At 35.6% G+C, this 23,111-nt stretch overlaps 2 protein-coding genes across 2 annotated transcripts; one reads left to right on the top strand and one right to left on the bottom strand.

The window, feature by feature from the left end:
- The first annotated feature begins 1,862 nt into the window (after nt 1-1,862).
- On the top strand, nt 1,863-4,851 carry LOC128181890 (uncharacterized). Its single transcript, XM_052850455.1, has 2 exons — nt 1,863-2,321; nt 3,003-4,851. Exon 2 carries the CDS (start codon nt 3,033-3,035, stop codon nt 4,680-4,682), a length of 1,650 nt encoding a protein of 549 aa, XP_052706415.1. The 5' UTR covers nt 1,863-2,321; nt 3,003-3,032; the 3' UTR covers nt 4,683-4,851.
- A 3,288-nt stretch (nt 4,852-8,139) lies between these two features.
- On the bottom strand, nt 8,140-22,371 carry LOC128181892 (uncharacterized). Its single transcript, XM_052850457.1, has 13 exons — nt 22,184-22,371; nt 20,806-20,859; nt 20,576-20,682; nt 19,793-19,966; nt 19,143-19,254; nt 13,433-13,516; nt 13,196-13,233; nt 12,645-12,686; nt 11,975-12,161; nt 11,660-11,732; nt 10,873-10,921; nt 10,607-10,697; nt 8,140-10,194 (listed from the first exon to the last, which is right to left on the bottom strand). Exons 1-13 carry the CDS (start codon nt 22,220-22,222, stop codon nt 10,030-10,032), a joined length of 1,215 nt encoding a protein of 404 aa, XP_052706417.1. The 5' UTR covers nt 22,223-22,371; the 3' UTR covers nt 8,140-10,029.
- Between the last annotated feature and the right edge of the window lie 740 nt (nt 22,372-23,111).

The following is a 23,111-nucleotide window of genomic DNA, read 5'->3' as shown; positions in this document are numbered from 1 at the left end:
AACAAAAACGAAAAGGTAAGGATAGTATTTTGTTAACTTTTTTAATTGCCATGATATCTAATTATTTCCTGTTATATTGTTTCTTTATTTATTTACTTATAAAAGTTAACAAGATACTCCCCGAACCTTTTCCCTGCATAGTTTAGTGTTATTTTTTTTAAACACTATAACCATGCATAATTAAATCATTATGATTTTTGGGCCAAAATAACATAAGATAGATTTCAATCATAGTCGTATACTTACCCTAACCTCTTTTCTAAATATCTCCACAATTTCTGTTATCTCTGTACCAGGGACGTATATACTAACGTTAGTATGTACGTCCCTGTCTATTCAAACTAAAGAAGAGCTCCGCCGGTATGACGTTCAGATAAGCACGTGATCCTACGCCTCCAATGATTGGTTCGTTAAAGGTTTGTAGTTATTCATTTTATGGCATTTTTATTTTAATAACACATGAAAGGGCTGATAAATTTACGAATTTGAAAAAATTAAAGTTGAATTAAAACGCAGAATTAAGAATATCACTTGATTAATGTGAACTTCGTCTTGTCACTTTTATTGCAGTTACTGGACAATTCATATTTAGTTCAGTATATTAACGTAAATAAAATCAAGATATACATAATGATCGGCGAATTTTAATAGTACATGTATTGTAACTTTTTATCCAGGATCTCCTACACTTACTAACTTCAAGGTGTCTGACCATGGACAAACGGCGTAGTGGCCGGGATGTGTTACTGTGTCATCTTTGTGAGACCCAGTCCCTTCTATGTACATATACTGTGACATTTGTAACTTACATCTGTGTAAAACATGTGTAGGAGAACACCTCTTTGATGAATCCACAGAGCACAACGTCTTTTGAAGAGTGAGGACCTACAACTAAATGTCCAAAACATTCCCAAAAAATATGTTAACGTTTATGTGAAAAATGAGGCATTTCTATTTGTACTTTGTGTTTCTTTTGAGGAACACCAAACTCATGATGTACATGGACATTTTGGAAAGTTAAGAAAGCAAGAACCATGTCTTACAAAAAGATTTACAAGATTAAGGGAATCTCCTTCTTCAAAATATCAAGAGATTGCTGCTTACATACCAGTTCAAAATGCATATCTGAATGGAGAAAACTTACACAGAGAAACAGACACCATTATACAGAAAATGAAATCTGACTTGCAGAAATAGAAGCCAAATACATGGCTCCTCTAAAGAAAAAGGAAGAAGAAAGAACATGCATCATTTTTGAAATTGCAATGAATATCACTGATCTGAAGAAGCTACTGAACTCCAATAATGCCAGCCTTGTCTCTCCTTACAAATCCAGGAATGTTAAATTCAGAAAATTGCCTCTTATACTCACAATCTCTTTGACAAGTTTTATCCCTAGAAAATAAACAAAAACAAAAACAAACCAATTTCATAAACACTTTAGTTCACTCTCAGATGTGTCTATCAAAAGTGAAACAGAAGAACATAGTTACTCAATGAATTCTCCCTGTGATGAGTTCTCTCCCATAGACATACCGCTCATTGTTGTACCATGGACCATTACAAAAATAAACACAATCCCAGGGCATAGATTGTGCTGTTTTTCTTGTCTAAATGATGATGAAATCTAGACAAGTTATTTTAGTCAGGCCATGAGACCCTAAAACATGCAGAGTAACTAGATACGTCAGTCCAATCCAAGGTAGGGAACAAACCATCAGCCACAGCAGTGACAAGGAGTGGGGATCTACTTTACACTGATTACAATGATGGATTTGTGAACATAGTTAAGAATACACAGATACAGACAGTGATCAGACTAAGGGATTGGAAACCTATTAGTGTCTGTAGTACATGCACACCTTCTGGTGACCTCCTTAGTGTTATGGACAGTGACAAATATATCGAACACACAAAAGTTGTGCGTTACTCTGGCTACACAGAAAAACAAAGTATTCAGTTTAATGACAAAGGACAATTCCTCTATTCATTAGACTGTTAATTTTATGCTACAAATATTTTTAGCGCTAACTTTGCTGTTCTAGTTTCTAAAATTGCATAAGATTCTAAAGCCTCGCGAATAGATACTCGATTTCAGCTTGTTGGATAAAGCAGATAAAAAATCACACAATATAGATATCCTCTATATCATCACCAATCGCAGACTCTCGGTCTTTTTAACAAGCCGAATCCTCTGAAGAAAAGACCTGAGAAGTTGCGATTGCCACTATCATAGGTAGCTAACCACGTGATCCCACGCCCCAAATATCCAGAACAGGAACACCTAGCAGTTACACTTGATGCACAAATACTGAATTAAGGTTTGTATTTTAATTTTAAGACATTTATTGATGAACTATTTACTAAGGTTTAATGACAAAGTTTTTAAAACTTCAAAAGTTTTAACATAATTTTTATAATTCGGACATTGAGATCCCTGACAGGGGACAACTAAAGAGCATTTGGTTTTCGGGCAGCGCTTGAGGTAATTGGGACGATTGAAATATCGTATACATCATAATCCAGTAAATATGTATTTAAAAAAAAATAATGAGATACACATCAATGTTAATGTAAATCTATTCATTTCTGGTTTTAAGAGAATACTTTAGATCTTTGAGGTCCCAAAATTTTGGTGACTATAATAAATGCAGGAAAGTAAGTGTTAGTGTGTAAACCGTTTTGCATATTAAAAACATAGAATAAACACTTTGGTTTAAAAAGTGGGTCAGCTGAATTGTAATTTTTTTCTTTATGTAAGTTACAGATTTTATTTGATTGAATATTTCTTTAATACGTCAACTCACAAACTGAATCATGTTACTTCTAATCTAATTTGTTTGATAGGTATGTGGATGTTCTAGATAAGGGTATACTTTTTACATTATGTAAATAAAGATATAGCATATCAGTCCATGCATGATACTGGACAAAAAAGTACGTAAATTGCATGCAATCAATCACGAGTATAAAGATCAAGATATCAGGTATGAATTTTACAGGATCTTCTATGGTCATTTGTCCCTTTGACTATGGACCCCCGCCGAAGTGCTCAAGATGTGTTACGATGTCATCTCTGTGAGACCCCGGTTCCCCCTATGTACTGTGACATTTGTCACATACATCTTTGTAAAGCCTGTGTGGGGGAACATCTCTCTGATTTATCAAAAGAACACAAAGTGGTTCCGTTTGAAAAGAGGGGATCTACTCCTAAATGTCAAAAACATTCCACAAGGCTATGCGAACTTTTTTGTGAAAAATGTGATATCCCTATTTGTTCAACATGTCTTTCCTCCGAAGAACATTATGGCCATAAATTTTTAGAAATTTTAATAAATATGGAAAACTCGAAAGAAATAATTCAGAGCGATTTACAGGAACTAGAGAAATCTATTTATCCAAAATATCAAGAGATTGTTGCTAATATATCAGCTCAAAAAGCTGATCTAAATAAACAATCCCAGAAATTGTCAACAGCTATCGACAATCACGGAGAAGTCTGGCATAGAGAAATAGACACCATTATCCAGAAACTAAAATCTGATGTGAATAAAATAGAATCCAAATTCATGACTGCCCTAAGTAAACAGGAAGAAGAAATCACTTGCACTATTTCTGAAGTCGCAAAGAGTATTGCTAATATGAAGAAATTACTCACATCTAAAGATGTCGTCCTTGTCTCTGCCTACAAATCAAAGAATGATGAATTCAGAAGAATGCCACCTGAACTCACAGTGTCTTTACCAAGTTTTACACCTCAGAGCTTCAGCAAAGATCAGCTTCATGAACAGTTTGGTGTTCTGTCGACATTATCTTTCACAAAAGAAGAATATGGCTACAGAGTTGATTCCCCTGCTACTGAGTCCTTTCCCCAGGAAAGACAGCTGATTGATGTACCACAGATCATCACAGAAATTAGCACCGAGTATGGATTATGCAGTTTGTCTTGTCAGAGTGATGACGAAATCTGGACGTGCAATTATGATAATGAAACCATCCGTCTCTACAACCTCCAGGAGGAACTCGTGAAATCGATCGATACTGAGTCAGGGAACATGCCATGGGACGTAGCAGTGACAAGGAGTGGGGATCTAGTTTATACAGATTACTGGGATGGATCTGTGAACATAGTGAAGAATACACAGATACAGACAGTGATCAGACTACAGGGGTGGAAACCTCTCAATGTCTGTAGTGCCTCCTCTGGGGACCTCCTGGTTGTCATGGACAGTGATGATTATGAACAAACCAAAGTTGTGCGTTACTCTGGCACCACAGAGATACAAAGTATTCAGTACGATGACGAAGGAAATCCCCTATATTCATCTGGAGACATTAGTGAAAACAGAAACTTAGATATCTGCGTGGCAGACAATAGAACTGGTGTGGTAGCAGTGGTCAATCAGGACGGAAAACTCCGGTTTTCCTACACTGGTCTTCCCTCTTCTTCTGAGGAACCATTTGATCCCCGCCGCATCACAACAGACAGCCAAGGTCGGATCCTGATAGCAGACTGTACCAACCACTGTATCCACATCCTGGATCAGGACGGACAATTCCTCCGCTACATTGGCAACTGTGATTTACAGTATCCATCGGGATTATGTGTGGACAGCAGAGACAACCTCTTTGTGGCAGAGTACAGCACGGGTAAAGTGAAGAAAATCCAATATAACGTATAAACAAACTTTAAGTATAAAAATGTAAACATAAAAGCACAATGAGTTTTTGTAAAAAACAACCTTAAAGTTGACTTGTACATCTATATAATTATTTTAGAATAGTATGTTTATGTACACATGTCTACAATATGTAAAAGCTATACCTGTGGGGTAAATATGTAAACAACAAGTGTATGTATTACTGTAAACCTACTTTTATTTGTCGCGTGCGAGAAATTGTCACAAGGTTCGTGAGAACCTTGTCGTTGCGAATATTTCTCGCCACGAACTGGTCCTTGTCGCATAATTGTTATAACAACTCAGGTCTAAATAAGGCTTGTTCGCAAACATAAGTCGTCGCGAACGAGCTCGAGTTCATCGGAAGTACATCGCAAAATGAAATCGTTGCGAATACCAGTTGGTTTACAGTATATTCAAATAGACTTTGCATATTAACTTTTAAAATAATCTTTATATACTGCGGATTTATACATTTTCGTTGAAGACCAATTCTAACGAATTATCCATTATCACAAACCTCAAAGATAAGAAAAAGGATATACTAACCAAAGAATTGTCGTGAATTGTTGTTACTAAAAGGAACCAAAGATTTACATACGGACGTTGGATCCTGCGATCAAAAGTCTTTTTAGTTTTTTTCTAAAGTATTTTTTAAACATCTACACACATAGCTAAACCAAAATTAAAAACAGAAATGTTGGGTCTATATGCTCCTTTTGGTGCTACGATGTATTTAATATGAGCTTTCTGCACTGAAAGTGCAAATTGCACATAAATCGCTTTTCCCTCTATAATTTTTTATCGAAATGAACCATGGTATCATATACAAATTTACATTGTTTAGAATTAATAAAATTAAAATTAGCATAAAACTTAAAAAAGAAAGACTAATTAGCTTTTTCAAATTTAGTAAAGATGGCAATTTTTTGAAGGCGACTACTAAATCATTTGTCAAAACTTTGTTAAAACATGTTTTGGAAAGATGTTTGTCAGGTTTTTTTTACTAATGAAATGTTCTGAATGTTAACAATCTAATTTCAGCTCTGTTTGTTTTTATAACTCTACGTGTATTACATGTAATAACAAATACATAACATATGCAATGGTTTGTAAAATGGAATTGAACATAAATATGAGCAATTTTAAGCAATATGATATTAAACCTCTATTCTTATTTTTTTAGATAATGGAATGTTTGACAGTATTACCTGAATAGTGTTTATAATAATACAAATATATTGTTCAAAATGCTCCAGAATTTTTACAAGAAACGTAAGCAAGGCTCAAGAGATTTAATGAGACTTTTATTTAAAAAATGAAGATGTGAATAAAAATAGGTAAAAGAGCTACACTGGGATGTAAGATATGGTGGAAAAACAAAAATATGCTATTTTCAGAAATAAATAACATTGTACAATTAAAGGGGCATAGTCACGATTTTGGTCAAATTCTAATTTATGTTTTTATTATTTACAATGCTTTAGAAAAGCATTTCTAATGATCAAATAAAGTTTGAGAGTCATTCGTAGAGTTTTAAGCAAGATACAGGGCTCACAATTCTTTGTCATTTAAACAAGGCTCGTGTCCTGTTTTTGTTTACATGGGTTCAATATACCAGTAAAAAATCTTTTTCCAGCTAATTTGTCTATTTTTTTTATATTTAAGCATAGATAAACGGTTCCTAACGTTTAAAACATTCGTTTTAGGTTTAAAACTGAAATTTTTACTACAACGTTCAAAATGTAAACAAACGCTTTGTTTATATTGCGAAGAATTTCAAGCTCTGTAACTCGCTTATTACTTAACAAATGACAATCAAATTTCGGTAGCCTATCAAAAGCATTGTAAATATCAAAATCGGAAAAATTATTTTTGACCCAAATTGTGACCATGCCCCTTTAAATGGGTTCACTACAGAATTGTGCATCGAATTCTTGCAACTCATACTAATTTGCATAATACTAGAATAGTTTACTCAAAACTTTGTATATTTTGAGACTGTAATGCAGATACATTAGGACATTTGGACATTTACAATTTATTATGGGAATGTATGTATACATGTGAGTTGGAAAAGAAGTAAAAACGAAATGCCATCTTATGATGATTGGGCTTAAATGTGATATACTTAATTATTACAAATGTGAACAATACTGTAGAAGCAGATAGAAACATTTTAACAAGAGCTTGGACTTTAGGTAGTTGTGTCAAATGGCAAAGTGATGTAGGCCTGTCTATTTCATTGTTTGGACTTTAGGTAGTTGTGTCAAACGGCAAAGTGACGTAGGCCTGTCTATTTCATCGTTAACCACTCAGCCATCGCTCTATGAAATCAACAGATTTGTCTGGCGTTTTAGTGAAGACCACGCAATCTGTGTATATTTCACTTGTTTCATTTTATCTTGTTTTGACGCAATAATATAGATAGTTACTTCCAACTGAAAGTCCAAGGTCTTGATAAAATGGTTCTATATTCGTTGAGGATTTAATTTCGTTACTTTCGTTGGCAGTATAAATGTCATGACGAATTTTTAACCCAAGTATTTATGAATACAGAGTTGATACATGATACATCTTAGAAATTAAAAAGGGACAGGAAGACATTCTTATAATTTTTCATTGTTAAAGAGAGAAAGAGAGACAATTTTTTTCAACGAATAAGTGGAACCTTACGTGGCATCATGTAAAGGAGTTAACTATCATTAAATTACATCAGAATCTTAGTCTTTTTAATTTTAATTGATCTATATTCTAAAAAATGAGTTTATATAAAAATACCACAGTGGGCCAAGGAAAGATTTGATCTGGACAAGAATTTGAAATACAATGTATGCCTGTTGTGGCCTGGACCTTACAGCTTGAATTTTTGTTCAATATCACTGCACACTATTTAGCCAAACGCACTAAGAGGTTGGCGGATGAGCCAGATTGGGCACAAGGGGAGATAAAATACCGTGGTATACTCAGGACAAGTGATATCAGGCAGACATAGGGACAACCGGACGGATAAACTGATCAATACATGGCGCCCATGTATGTACGTTAACAGTAATTTAGTGATCTTTACTAACTTTTCATAATCAATTTACTAATTAGTTAAAAGAAAAATGTTAAAATAAACAATAAAATGCTTTCCTTGATGATTCATTCGGGTTATGAAGGTAGCGATCATTGCAGACATTGCTAACGCGGGTTGTGTATTATTTCTTCAATGTTGCTACCTTCATATCCCGAATAAATCACCAAAGAAAGCATTTTATTGTTTAAATGATGTTGCAAATCGTTAATTATGAACAACGATATTTCTCTGCTTAAAAAAATGCAACCATCAAACCATAAGCTCGCGCTGAGATCATTATGACATCAGATATGACATTTTGACCCGTTTAAAAGTTCACTTGAAAATGAACGTTTTTCCTTTTCTATAGGTTCACACATGGAAACATATTTGCAAATGTTAATATAAAAAGTCTTTATTTCATTAAAATATAACAACATATTACATGTACAATTATGATAATTATAAATTGATGATTTAAATAAATGGATTCTTACGTAATGTTACAATGTACTTTGTATATTCATTTTGTAGAAACCGTTTGTTACTATGTACTATCAATTCTCAGGAGAGATAATTCTTCCAAATGCATTAAATCTCGTGTATAAATAAACGTGTTAATATAATGAAGATAGTAACATTATGATTGTTCAGTACGGCACAATAATAAATAGACTGTACATCAATAATAAGTTACAGAAATAATACACAATGTAAATAATTGTAGTTTATCAAACACCTGACACTGACACTAAAATTGCATGATAAACACCTGATTTTATTAAAAAAAAATTTTTTAAATGAAATTAAATCATAATAATTCAAACTAGTAATTAGGATATTAAATAATTGTAAACAATCTAAAGTTTGTATTACCCTGTACAATTATCTGTAAGAATATAAAGAAAATGGATTTCTAAAACTAATATATATGATTGTCATTGTCATAATAAATATTTACTGTCATATGGGCTTCTAAAATTCTGTATCAAAATGGACCCACGCTGAGTATATCATATATTGCCACATCCATTATTCCCTGACAGAAAACTTAAGGGCATACAGATCACATGTATAGCTACAAAGAAAATTCTACAGTACTAACACATTATGTAAAACAGTGAGAACAAATACATTTAAACTTATACATGTATGTAATACAGTATTGGTGCAAATATTATATGTTGAACCAGCATGAAAACTGTTTCTGTATAAACCGTTGGAAATTCATAATAAAAAATTCATTTATAAATCTATAAAAATATAAATAATTAATAATAATAAATGAAACAAATAAATTAATAAATAATTTTATAAATTAATTTATAAAAATCAATACAAAAAGTTCTCACATCGTTTTTTGGGGTTAAATTACTAGATATTTATACATACAACAAGTTTCAATTGGAATTTTACTTAAAAGTATGAAAAAAATTCCAAGATTTCTCTTTTGAAACGCCCAATCTAGCTTGTCAGGTTTTAAAAAATATAAAAAACGTAGAGGGATTTTGCATTGCAACAGACATGAAAGTACCTAAATGACACAATGTAGTAGTACTACTTGATAGGTATGTGTACTTTAATAAAAAGTAGCCAAAGTGTGGTGAAAAAATATAACTTTGGACAGACTATGAGAGAAAAAAAAGCTGATGGTGTTATAGATACACACTGAATATCTATCATAGACCAGAATCTACAGACCATAGAAATTGTGGCAATACATTGCCATAAGATGTTATTTAAACCAATAATGATAAGTGACAATACCCAAAAAAGTACTGCAAGTTAACTGCAAAGCATACAATTAATCAACATGATAAATGCTGTCAACAGCTTAGTGTTTGATTGTTAAAGGGTGTATTCAACTCAATGAATATGCTGTACATACAAAGGAACAACAGTTACTGTAATTTGTTGGAGGACAAGTGTTAACTATGGTTTACAAAGATGGTTGGTATTGTATAGGGGACAAGGATTTCACATATCATAGAGCTCACAAAAAATCAGTGATAACAAGGGGCAGAACGTGGGAAAAAAAAGATTATGGTGTTAGATGCACATTGAATAGTTGTCCTACTTCAGTATGTACATATCACAGAAATTGTGGGAATACATTGCCGATTGGGAAAGGGTGTATTCAACTCAATGAATTCTTGTACACAGACAGAGAGCAACAGATGTTAACTATGGTTTACAAAGATGGCTGGTATGGTAGAGGGGACAGAGATTTCACATAGAGCTCACAAAGAAGCCACTCCCTGTGACACAGTGGTGGTGCCAGTGGTGTGTTTAGCTGCGGTGGATGTGGAAGTTTGCGGCTTTGTCTGCGGCTGTGATCCGGACCACTTTCTGGGGCTGACGCGCCTCTGACTGGAGGAACTGATTTAGATCCACACCCAGCCTGTGGAGTTCCTTGTAGTGCTGTAGTAACTGTCTGTCATCCTCCTTCTTTGCCTATCAAGTAATGGTCAACAGCTTTATATAATAGATCTTTTAAAAGTAGTTTGCCCTCTATTTCAATGATTTTTCTTTTTCATTCTCAAAATAATTTGCATAAATCATTTATAAATCAAATCAAAACTGTTCTTAAGTTTGATTTCTTTCTGGGTCAAAGTACATGTATAAGAAAGAAATTAAATGATTTAAAAAAAACAACCCACTTTACTCTTTAAATAACCACACATTCCTGACATAAGACTGCATTATTTACTCTACCCAACCATCTATATCAACTTTACAATGTTAACCTCTGGTTGGAGGGATTCTTTTCCACACAGTGGTCTCTATTTAAAACACATTTACATGTACCTCTAGTACAGACATTTTTCCTCTACACGCTGGTCTCTTTTTATCACACAATATTTACCTCTAGTACAGACATCTTGTCTTCTACCAAGCGGTCTCTTTCCTTTTCTGTCTCCTGAATCTTCAGGACAAGTTTGTGTTCCATTGCTGCCCTGCAAAAAAAAATTCCTGTATGAATAAACAGGCCCATACAGTTTAAAGCTTAAAGACAAAAACCTTACCATGCTTGAAATATTAACCCTTGCATGTCTTTGAGTAAATGACATAAGACCTTTTTCAACAATATAATGCAGACATGTTCAAGTTTGATATACTCCTGTCACTTACTTTTCCATGCTCTGCTTGTGGTTCAGACTTTCAATTTCCATGGTTTGCTCTGAAACAAAGGAGAGCATGATTAAGATTAATCAGAGCAGTAACAACAACCAATACATGCTCATTGTACAGTCACTTTTCAAATACCATGGAGTTGTTCAATGCATCTGTTTTGCGGGTGAAGTTTATATGCTAAAGTGAATGTTCAGAGAGTAAAAGTCGAAAAAGAAAAGTGCATTCCAAACTAAAAAGGCCTACTCTCAAGAGCAGGGTTATAATTCTAACAAAGTAAGGACCAGATCCTTGTACTGTATCTCATTATCAGAGGTTCACAATAGTAGAGTGGAGTTGACTGTTCATTTCAGAGGAAGGTGAAGAAGGGAATAGTTAGAAGAGAACAGGGAAAATGCCAGTTGGTTTGTCTTTGAATAAATGTGTAATTGTGCGTGCATGCAGAAGTTGGAGTGAAAGCCCAATAAAAAGCTTCAATCAGTACAAGAGAGAGAGAGAAATGTGAGGGTATATAATGGAAATCAGAGAATATGTAGGTCAAAACTTTGTGACTAAGCAAATAAGTAGAAAGAGGTATTCAAAATCAAACAGTCAGACAAGTATTAAAATAATGAAGATTGAGTGTACAAATAAATAAGACAGTGAGATGGTGAGTGAGTGAGACAATATGAAATGAAGTGAGTGTGAGCATTGAGTGGGGCAGTAAGAGCAAGACAATGATCAATTAGACAATGATTGATACAGTAAATAAACAGTGAACAGTCAGCAAATGACAAAAGACGAATACCGAGTTGTAGACGGTCACTGTCATTCTTCAATTTCAGGTCAGTCATGTTTTGCTGTTGTTGTTCTTTTTCATACTGAAAAAAATTCATATTACACTTATTGATGAGAAATTTTGCTTTTATATAAGGACATTATTGTTTTGACAAGTTGAAAGACTCACAAAATTATGCAAAAATTACAAATTACATAGGAAAACATCAAAAGTGATAAGTTGTAGTCCACAAATGAACTTGATTTTGACTCAACTCCAAATATAACAACTTTACCCTATCCAATTCTAAAAGTTAAATTTTAATGCATCATTCTTGATACTGACAGCGAGTTTGAGCCTTGTTCGAGTCTGAATCGACGCATCATGGATACGCTGAAGCTCAGGATGAGCATGGTACCCACGATACACCATTTTGGAGATTTCATAGCCAATCTTTTTGCTGCGTTCCATCAGTTGAGGGTAGTTAGCAAGATCATTCAGTTCTGAGGATCTCTCCATAAACTCAATGTAGCTGAAACATAATGAAAAATACTCACTCATTTAATAGTTTGTCACGGGGATCCTAACTTCAGAAAAGCAAATCTAAATCCTTTAATAAAATCACTTTCATTTTCTTGTCTAAATTGTCAACTGTACAGGTGGTCTAATAAGTTGAAAACCTTGTTTTCTAAGTATTCATTAAGAAAACAACAATTCATCTGTTGGTTACTATTATCGGTCATTTTTGTAATGATCTTATTTTCGCTTTTTTGGCGATCTCTATTAAATCGCAAATACTGGTAATTGAATACACAGAAATTATATCCTGTATCAATTCCATATGAAACTTTTGAAATCTCAAAAATATGACTGATGCAAATTAAAAATGCGAAAGATTTACCCCATTTTCACAAATTTTGTGACACACGAAAAAAACAGATACATGTAAAACTATACGGTATATAAATAAATTCATTTGCACAATTTTTAACTTGTCCTGAGAGATTAACGGTACCTGTATTTAGCAGCAAAGGCCACCACATCAGCACAAACACAGCTGTGGGAGAAAAATCATTTTAATTTTTATTCTAGTAGGTACTATTGTTATTTAGAAATACACTGACACATGGATACTGGTAGGTACTAGCACTTTTCATAATGTTTTTAAACAACTCGCAAACTATGATCTTAATCAAAGCTTACAGAATATGTTGCACAGAAGTTTGGATTTTAACTGTCAAATAATGTACAAAAACCAAAAATTGTAGTTTTTAGAAATTGAAAATGCATTAATAATGAAGAAAAATTGGAATACAATGGTGACAATAATAAAGTTGCAAACCAGTTTAACTACATCTATTTTGGAATGCTGTTTAATTATAATGGTAACCCAGTATGTACCTACTATAATTGATATATACTAGCTTTTGTCTATGATGCATGTATTCATCATTATGTTGTAATGTACATTATAATAATTGTAAACCTATGAGATGATTGTCTTACAGAAATAAAGACTTTAAACTTGAACTTCATTCAAATGATAAATTGTAAAAATGTACCTACTTTATAATGTCTGCTATAGGATCTTTTGTGGCATTCAGCTGAAAGAAGCAAAGAATCCATCACACCTTATACTATAGAATCAATAGAAAACAAGTAAAACGTCATACATGCATTTAAAGTACAGGTTTATATGGTTGTAATATGGTTTAGAAGTTGGAATAAGATTATTGAAGATGGGAGGACAGGGGACTTGGAATGAAGTTTGGGTGGGTAGGGGAGATATCATTGCTAACTCACCATAATCTCTATCTCCTTTAACTCGTAGAACACCATTAGCTTGATTCTGATTGGTGCATCATCTTTGGTTCTCACTTCGTCGACCTATGTAAAACAAACATTTCAGTCTTGTATCTATAAAACATATTCTCAGACAATGTAGATTTACTTCAAAATTGATTTAAGATTATTATATCTACTGTTCATCTAGATGTTGTACTTGTATATACACAAAGAGTTGGAAGAAGACTCTCATACATTGTATGTCTCCATGTACATTCAACACATTATTCAAACGACTGTATACTGTACGTGTATTATATTTAGTGTGTACGATATTTGGCAAAAAAATGATTTTTCAACAAGTCGGTGTGGATTTGAATTGGCGTTTTTCTGAGTGTGCTCATTCTAATGCATATATGAAAGGTATTTAGCAATATACTTGAATTAGCGGAAGCCACTTTCTGCCAAAAACCCTAAAAAAATATACACAGCCAAATGTAATGTTTACAGTATGTGTAAATGTAATGTCTACAGTATGTGTAAATGCTATATTTGGATTAGTACTTCATTTTGTTGTTGAAAATTCATGTACGATGTAGATTTACATTTTAAAAGACAGCGATTCTAACTACATAGTACATGTACAAACTGTACTAGTCTTGTAGAAACGAGCTTGCTTATATTGTAGTTAATTCATGTACAACATAAATTTACATCAAATTCTGCCAATCAAACTATAAAAGGTGTACTATCTGCTCTACTGAACAATCCTGCCTTAGGATGTAGAGAATTCATGTAGTACATATTATTGTACAGAGTAGATTTACATTAAACCCTGCCATTCTAAGTACTGTGAGTGTAAACGCTACTGATTGAATTCATACTGTGCGTGTGTGAGTAGAGCTGGTTTAGGCTGTAGTGGACTGATGTACATATTGCATAACGTAGATTTCTACTAAACCCTGCCATACCAAGTACCCTGAGTGTATACTACTGAATGTATTGATGCTGTAGGAGTGAGGACAGCTGCCTTATATTGTAGTAACCAAGTACCCTGAGTGTTCACTACTGAGTGTATTGATGCTGTAGGAGTGAGGACAGCTACCTTATATTGTAGTAAACAAGTACCCTGAGTGTACACTACTGAATGTATTGATGCTGTAGGAGTGGGGACAGCTGCCTTATATTGTAGTAACCAAGTACTCTGAGTGTATACTACTGAGTGTATTGATGCTGTAGGAGTGAGGACAGCTGCCTTATATTGTAGTAACCAAGTACTCTGAGTGTACACTACTGAGTGTATTGATGCTGTAGGAGTGAGGACAGTTGCCTTATATTGTAGTAACCAAGTACCCTCAGTGTACACTACTGAATGTATTGATGCTGTAGGAGTGAGGACAGCTGCCTTATATTGTAGTAACCAAGTACTCTGAGTGTACACTACTGAGTGTATTGATGCTGTAGGAGTGAGGACAGTTGCCTTATATTGTAGTAACCAAGTACCCTCAGTGTACACTACTGAGTGTATTGATGCTGTAGGAGTGAGGACAGCTGCCTTATATTGTAGTAACCAAGTACCCTGAGTGTACACTACTGAGTGTATTGATGCTGTAGGAGTGAGGACAGTTGCCTTATATTGTAGTAACCAAGTACCCTGAGTGTTCACTACTGAATGTATTGATGCTGTAGGAGTGAGGACAGCTACCTTATATTGTAGTAACCAAGTACTCTGAGTGTATACTACTGAGTGTATTGATGCTGTATGAGTGGGGACAGCTGCCTTATATTGTAGTAACCAAGTACCCTGAGTGTACACTACTGAGTGTATTGATGCTGTAGGAGTGAGGACAGCTACCTTATATTGTAGTAACCAAGTACCCTGAGTGTATACTACTGAGTGTATTGATGCTGTAGGAGTGAGGACAGCTGCCTTATATTGTAGTAACCAAGTACTCTGAGTGTTCACTACTGAGTGTATTGATGCTGTAGGAGTGAGGACAGCTGCCTTATATTGTAGTAACCAAGTACTCTGAGTGTATACTACTGAGTGTATTGATGCTGTAGGAGTGAGGACAGCTGCCTTATATTGTAGTAACCAAGTACTCTGAGTGTTCACTACTGAGTGTATTGATGCTGTAGGAGTGAGGACAGCTGCCTTATATTGTAGTAACCAAGTACTCTGAGTGTATACTACTGAATGTATTGATGCTGTAGGAGTGAGGACAGCTACCTTATATTGTAGTAACCAAGTACCCTGAGTGTATACTACTGAGTGTATTGATGCTGTAGGAGTGAGGACAGCTGCCTTATATTGTAGTAACCAAGTACTCTGAGTGTATACTACTGAGTGTATTGATGCTGTAGGAGTGAGGACAGCTGCCTTATATTGTAGTAACCAAGTACTCTGAGTGTTCACTACTGAGTGTATTGATGCTGTAGGAGTGAGGACAGCTGCCTTATATTGTAGTAACCAAGTACTCTGAGTGTTCACTACTGAGTGTATTGATGCTGTAGGAGTGAGGACAGCTGCCTTATATTGTAGTAACCAAGTACCCTGAGTGTTCACTACTGAATGTATTGATGCTGTATGAGTGGGGACAGCTGCCTTATATTGTAGTAACCAAGTACTCTGAGTGTTCACTACTGAGTGTATTGATGCTGTAGGAGTGAGGACAGCTGCCTTATATTGTAGTAACCAAGTACTCTGAGTGTTCACTACTGAGTGTATTGATGCTGTAGGAGTGAGGACAGCTGCCTTATATTGTAGTAACCAAGTACTCTGAGTGTTCACTACTGAGTGTATTGATGCTGTAGGAGTGAGGACAGCTGCCTTATATTGTAGTAAACAAGTACTCTGAGTGTTCACTACTGAGTGTATTGATGCTGTAGGAGTGAGGACAGCTGCCTTATATTGTAGTAACCAAGTACTCTGAGTGTTCACTACTGAGTGTATTGATGCTGTAGGAGTGAGGACAGCTGCCTTATATTGTAGTAACCAAGGACCCTGAGTGTATACTACTGAATGTATTGATGCTGTAGGAGTGAGGACAGCTGCCTTATATTGTAGTAACCAAGTACCCTGAGTGTATACTACTGAGTGTATTGATGCTGTATGAGTGGGGACAGCTGCCTTATATTGTAGTAACCAAGTACTCTGAGTGTTCACTACTGAGTGTATTGATGCTGTAGGAGTGAGGACAGCTGCCTTATATTGTAGTAACCAAGTACCCTGAGTGTACACTACTGAGTGTATTGATGCTGTATGAGTGAGGACAGCTGCCTTATATTGTAGTAACCAAGTACTCTGAGTGTTCACTACTGAGTGTATTGATGCTGTAGGAGTGAGGACAGCTGCCTTATATTGTAGTAACCAAGTACCCTGAGTGTACACTACTGAGTGTATTGATGCTGTAGGAGTGAGGACAGCTGCCTTATATTGTAGTAACCAAGTACCCTGAGTGTACACTACTGAGTGTATTGATGCTGTAGGAGTGAGGACAGCTGCCTTATATTGTAGTAACCAAGTACTCTGAGTGTTCACTACTGAGTGTATTGATGCTGTAGGAGTGAGGACAGCTGCCTTATATTGTAGTAACCAAGTACTCTGAGTGTACACTACTGAATGTATTGATGCTGTAGGAGTGAGGACAGCTGCCATATATTGTAGTAACCAAGTACCCTGAGTGTACACTACTGAGTGTATTGATGCTGTAGGAGTGAGGACAGCTGCCTTATATTGTAGTAACCAAGTACCCTGAGTGTACACTACTGAGTGTATTGATGTATGAGTGGGGACAGCTGCCTTATATTGTAGTAACCAAGTACCCTGAGTGTATACTACTGAGTGTATTGATGTATGAGTGAGGACAGCTGCCTTTTATTGTAGTAACCAAGTACCCTGAGTGTATACTACTGAGTGTATTGATGTATGAGTGAGGACAGCTGCCTTATATTGTAGTAACCAAGTACCCTGAGTGTACACTACTGAGTGTATTGATGCTGTAGGAGGACAGCTGCCTTATATTGTAGTAACCAAGTACTCTGAGTGTACACTACTGAGTGTATTGATGCTGTATGAGTGGGGACAGCTGCCTTATATTGTAGTAACCAAGTACCCTGAGTGTATACTACTGAGTGTATTGATGCTGTAGGAGTGAGGACAGCTGCCTTATATTGTAGTAACCAAGTACTCTGAGTGTACACTACTGAGTGTATTGATGCTGTATGAGTGGGGACAGCTGCCTTATATTGTAGTAACCAAGTACCCTGAGTGTACACTACTGAGTGTATTGATGCTGTAGGAGTGAGGACAGCTGCCTTATATTGTAGTAACCAAGTACCCTGAGTGTACACTACTGAGTGTATTGATGTATGAGTGAGGACAGCTGCCTTATATTGTAGTAACCAAGTACTCTGAGTGTACAATACTGAGTGTATTGATGTATGAGTGAGGACAGCTGCCTTATATTGTAGTAACCAAGTACCCTGAGTGTATACTACTGAGTGTATTGATGTATGAGTGAGGACAGCTGCCTTATATTGTAGTAACCAAGTACCCTGAGTGTACACTACTGAGTGTATTGATGCTGTAGGAGGACAGCTGCCTTATATTGTAGTAACCAAGTACTCTGAGTGTACACTACTGAGTGTATTGATGCTGTATGAGTGGGGACAGCTGCCTTATATTGTAGTAACCAAGTACCCTGAGTGTATACTACTGAGTGTATTGATGCTGTAGGAGTGAGGACAGCTGCCTTATATTGTAGTAACCAAGTACTCTGAGTGTACACTACTGAGTGTATTGATGCTGTATGAGTGGGGACAGCTGCCTTATATTGTAGTAACCAAGTACCCTGAGTGTACACTACTGAGTGTATTGATGCTGTAGGAGTGAGGACAGCTGCCTTATATTGTAGTAACCAAGTACTCTGAGTGTACACTACTGAGTGTATTGATGCTGTATGAGTGGGGACAGCTGCCTTATATTGGAGTAACCAAGTACCCTGAGTGTATACTACTGAGTGTATTGATGCTGTAGGAGTGAGGACAGCTGCCTTATATTGTAGTAACCAAGTACCCTGAGTGTACACTACTGAGTGTATTGATGTATGAGTGAGGACAGCTGCCTTATATTGTAGTAACCAAGTACCCTGAGTGTACACTACTGAATGTATTGATGCTGTATGAGTGGGGACAGCTGCCTTATATTGTAGTAACCAAGTACTCTGAGTGTACACTACTGAATGTATTGATGCTGTAGGAGTGAGGACAGCTGCCTTATATTGTAGTAACCAAGTACCCTGAGTGTATACTACTGAGTGTATTGATGCTGTAGGAGTGAGGACAGCTGCCTTATATTGTAGTAACCAAGTACTCTGAGTGTATACTACTGAGTGTATTGATGCTGTAGGAGTGAGGACAGCTGCCTTATATTGTAGTAACCAAGTACTCTGAGTGTACACTACTGAGTGTATTGATGCTGTAGGAGTGTGGACAGCTGCCTTATATTGTAGTAACCAAGTACCCTGAGTGTACACTACTGAGTGTATTGATGCTGTAGGAGTGAGGACAGCTGCCTTATATTGTAGTAACCAAGTACTCTGAGTGTACACTACTGAATGTATTGATGCTGTAGGAGTGAGGACAGCTGCCTTATATTGTAGTAACCAAGTACCCTGAGTGTACACTACTGAGTGTATTGATGTATGAGTGGGGACAGCTGCCTTACGTTGTAGTAGAAGTTTCCTGGGATGATCTGTAACTTCTGGAACTGGCTGGCGTTCGGGATCAGCAGAGTCTTGTTGTTGGGATCCGTCCCGTGCCAACTAAAGGAATGGAACCTGCAATCAAAACAATCAAAATGCAGTGTAAATGGCCTTGATATTGGATGAGCATCTTTTTGAATTCTGTTTCTTAATTTGCCATGGACATTTTGTGATATTTGAATGCATTATAAAGAAATCACACTCAATTGAATATCTCCAATTCATATCAATTTGTTGAAGGCTGCATTGTAAGGTGTTGTAAGTTATGTAGTATAGTCCTTCCACCCAGCTCTTAGTGTGTCACCTGGGGATTTACCTGTGAAGCTTTCAATGACTTCTAAACATCTTATCTCCATAGAAATCTGGGACACTATTGTTGATACACAGACTGGATGGGATTTGCATAAGAGAAAGGACATCATAATGACAATAGCTTAATTAGTGATATAAGCTGAACACAAAGGTGTCATTCGTCATTTTTCTTTCTTTGATTAGGGTGCAATTTGAACAAGCAACCTTACAGTAACCGACAAAATGCCACTGGTTACTGTAATGTAATCCCATTGTTATTAAGCCAAGAATTGATGTTATGAGGATGGTATGAGTTCCTCACCATTCGTTGGCCTGAGGCATAACCAAGGTGGGGCCAAACTGGACATAGCGGGATACCTCCTTGGTCGTACCGTCCTCCCTGTAGACGACCAGGGCTTCATTCGCATCCAATGAAATCATCTCTTTTATGTTGATGCGAAAATGCTCCAATGGATTGGTATACATTACACATGGCCTATAAACAAGAGAATCAACTGTGATGAATAACTAGATCCCCTTCCATAATGAGAGTGTAAAGAATCAGGGATGTGCATGCATGGTAAATGTAAATGCAAGAAATTTTCGTATTTTAATTATACAACAAAAATCACATAATCTTAAGATCCACAACTGCTTTTAACAAAATAAAGAACGTTTGGCAAAGTCTTAAATATTTTCAGTTTCGTGGAATTGTCGTTCATTAACAAAATTTATATAAAACAATTTATTTACAACTTGATTGATTTCAGATTCATGGTTATATTTTACAGCATATAGATTAAAACATTGATTATTTCGGGATTTGGTTGAAAGTCATAAGTTCTTTTGTAAAACACAGCCCAGATCTTAAGTCATCCTTCATTCAAATATAATTGCCAATCATACTCTGTGTTAAACCAAGTCACCTTCGATCCAGGGGGCTTGAATTAATTGTTTCCTTCCCCGGTAAAAGTATTTACTGTATAATTTTGAAACTTAAAGGTTGCAATAAATCATCTAGTATGTGCACCTTTAGTTAACAATAATCATGCATCTAAAGGTACATCACTAGCAATTTCATGATTTAAAGTCAAGAGTTACCTACCCTTTCTTGTGCTCCACACGTCCATCCCTGTACTGCACAACTAGGTAGGAATTCTGGTTGGCTGCATTTCTCTCAAGGACATTGTATCTCTCACGCCACAGAAACATCTGAAAGCAAAAAAAAAATACTTGCATGGTATACAAATGCAGATTACCATATTTTATGCAACTTTAATAAAGAGATAGATGATTTGAATTCTTTAAAACAGTTGAAATCTAAAACATAATTACCCTTTGTGGTCCGTTTTCAATTCTTGCGACCCCCTCATGATTGTACACCAGGGCCTGTAATAAGTACATCTGAATTTTTTTCTATTGTTTTCTTTAAATAATTTAAAAAAACAAAAAACAAAATGAATGACTGGTTGTTTATAATTAAATTTATATTGAAAATTATATCCCCCTAGAAATCATAAAATACAAAATGATAGAACTGTAGTTTCCTTATTTTACGCGAGTACTTAATTCTGCGATTGAACGGTTTTCCAACAAACCGCGAGAACATAAAATCGCGATTGCCGAAATTTTATCATAGTTTCATGTAGTTTACATATATCCGAATATTAAAAGCGAGATTTTAAAATTCGCGAGACGGGCTTCTCGCGATTTTACGCGGAAATTAATTCCTCGCGTTTAATTAGGAATTTACAGTAATGAGATTTATGTGTAGTATCTATATATAATTAACCCTTTCTTTTTTCTTAGTTAGGTTTTTATTTTTAATCACTGCAAGCTCTAATGAAAATGTCTGGGTGAAGAGAAAATTCGAATCATGCTCCCTTTGATGCACTGAATTTTCTGTTGTCAGAATCATACCAACTTCCATGTAAACTGCATATGGCTACCATTGTCATGTTCTTGTGAGAACAGGTTAAAATGTATTTTAGAATGTCACGCATTTGAAAGATATGGATGAAACATTCTGCTGATTCTTAAAAACTGGTTATCATTTAGTTGTTTTGGGGTTCTTTCAATTCAAATTGTTTGGAGCATTGTTACTTTGACGAAAAATGTTGAGTGGTGTCTGCTTTACTAAGTAACATGACATCAAAATGACTAGACTGAACATGTTTAGTGTAATGAATAAATACAAGAAGATAGGCGGATCCAACCGTACACTTTCCTCTGATAGTGACATAGCTATTGGCTTTGCACTCCAGACTTCCACACCATAAAATATAAATGTTTAAACATATATATACTGGAGCCTAATATATTTTATTTTCTTAATTTCTTTTGATCACGTTGTGGTTCATGCATCCATTTGGTTAATTTCAACGAGATTTGTCGAGACTGAAAATTTTTGACAGATGTCTCTTCCAGAAGAGACGTCCGTCAAATATTTTTAGTCTCGACGATTCTCGCTGAGATTACCATTTGGTAAACAACTCTACATGCAATTCATCAAATGTTATGTTCAAACATATGTCCAGGTCTGTGTGTATCTAATTCAAACCTATGCTGCGCTCGTCCCAACGGTCGCATCTTTAAACATTTTAAGCAGCATATTTTACATATTTACACAGTAAAAATTAAGATTGGATATGGATCGTGTTGATTGCACAATAGTACATTGTCAGTTTTCTCTTCATAACGGAAACACACATACCTGTTCCCCCACATCAAGGGTTACCCATCCAATCGTCATATTTAGGTTTGTTTGTCTTCCAGTCTGTGAATGCTAATGCATCTAGTTTTATAGATCAGTTTTGTCATAGATATTTTTAACGCCTATAATAGTTTAATCTGTCAAAACATCACGAACCGGATGTTTATTATATTTTCTACGGACATTGGTTAAGTCGTACAACTAATGGCTTTGGGCGTTTTGAAGTAGGGTGCACTGTGGCTTATTCGTATTCTGATATTTTAAAACTTGACCAAAGAAATTATAGTATGTGTAATTAGTTGATCTACTTTAATATCAGTATATAATCCTGTCAGAGAGCTGAACAAGTTATAGTTATATATCACAGCAAACAAGCATGGTGGAATCAATGTCGATGGTAATGCAACATTTCAAAATTTAACATACAAATCTTACTTAACCGGAAATCATAATATATCATATACACCTATACTCTGTGGCAAACAATTTAAAAATTCTTGCAATATTTTGTTAACTATCCTTTTTTAGTTAGCTATCATATTTTTCAATTAATTCTGATAATATACAACCACAAAATTCAGCAGTCTAGGAACACTGATTCCAGTCATGAGTGTGCATGAGTGTGTGACCAGCTTTGATAAAACGTTGAAATTCCACAATAACCAAGCGCGGATCTATAGGGGGAAGGGGTGTCTGGACTCCTTGCAAATCAAATTTCTTTAAATTACATTACAAAATTACCAAATAGTATGCCTCGGACCGGCCCCACCCCTTGCAAACTCAAATATTCGTCAGACCCCTCTCCCCCGGTGGAAAAAATTTCTGGATCCGCGCATGGCGATAGCATCATATTCCAATCAACATTGGACATACATAACACTATGGCTATCGGTCCAGTAGGAGGAGGACTGGGAAATTCAACCAAAAC

Source organism: Crassostrea angulata, chromosome 4 (genome assembly GCF_025612915.1).
Source record: "Crassostrea angulata isolate pt1a10 chromosome 4, ASM2561291v2, whole genome shotgun sequence".
Classification (NCBI taxonomy): domain Eukaryota; kingdom Metazoa; phylum Mollusca; class Bivalvia; order Ostreida; family Ostreidae; genus Magallana; species Magallana angulata.
The sequence above is the reverse complement of the archived record's forward strand: the minus strand, read 5'-3'. Positions and strand labels throughout refer to the sequence as shown.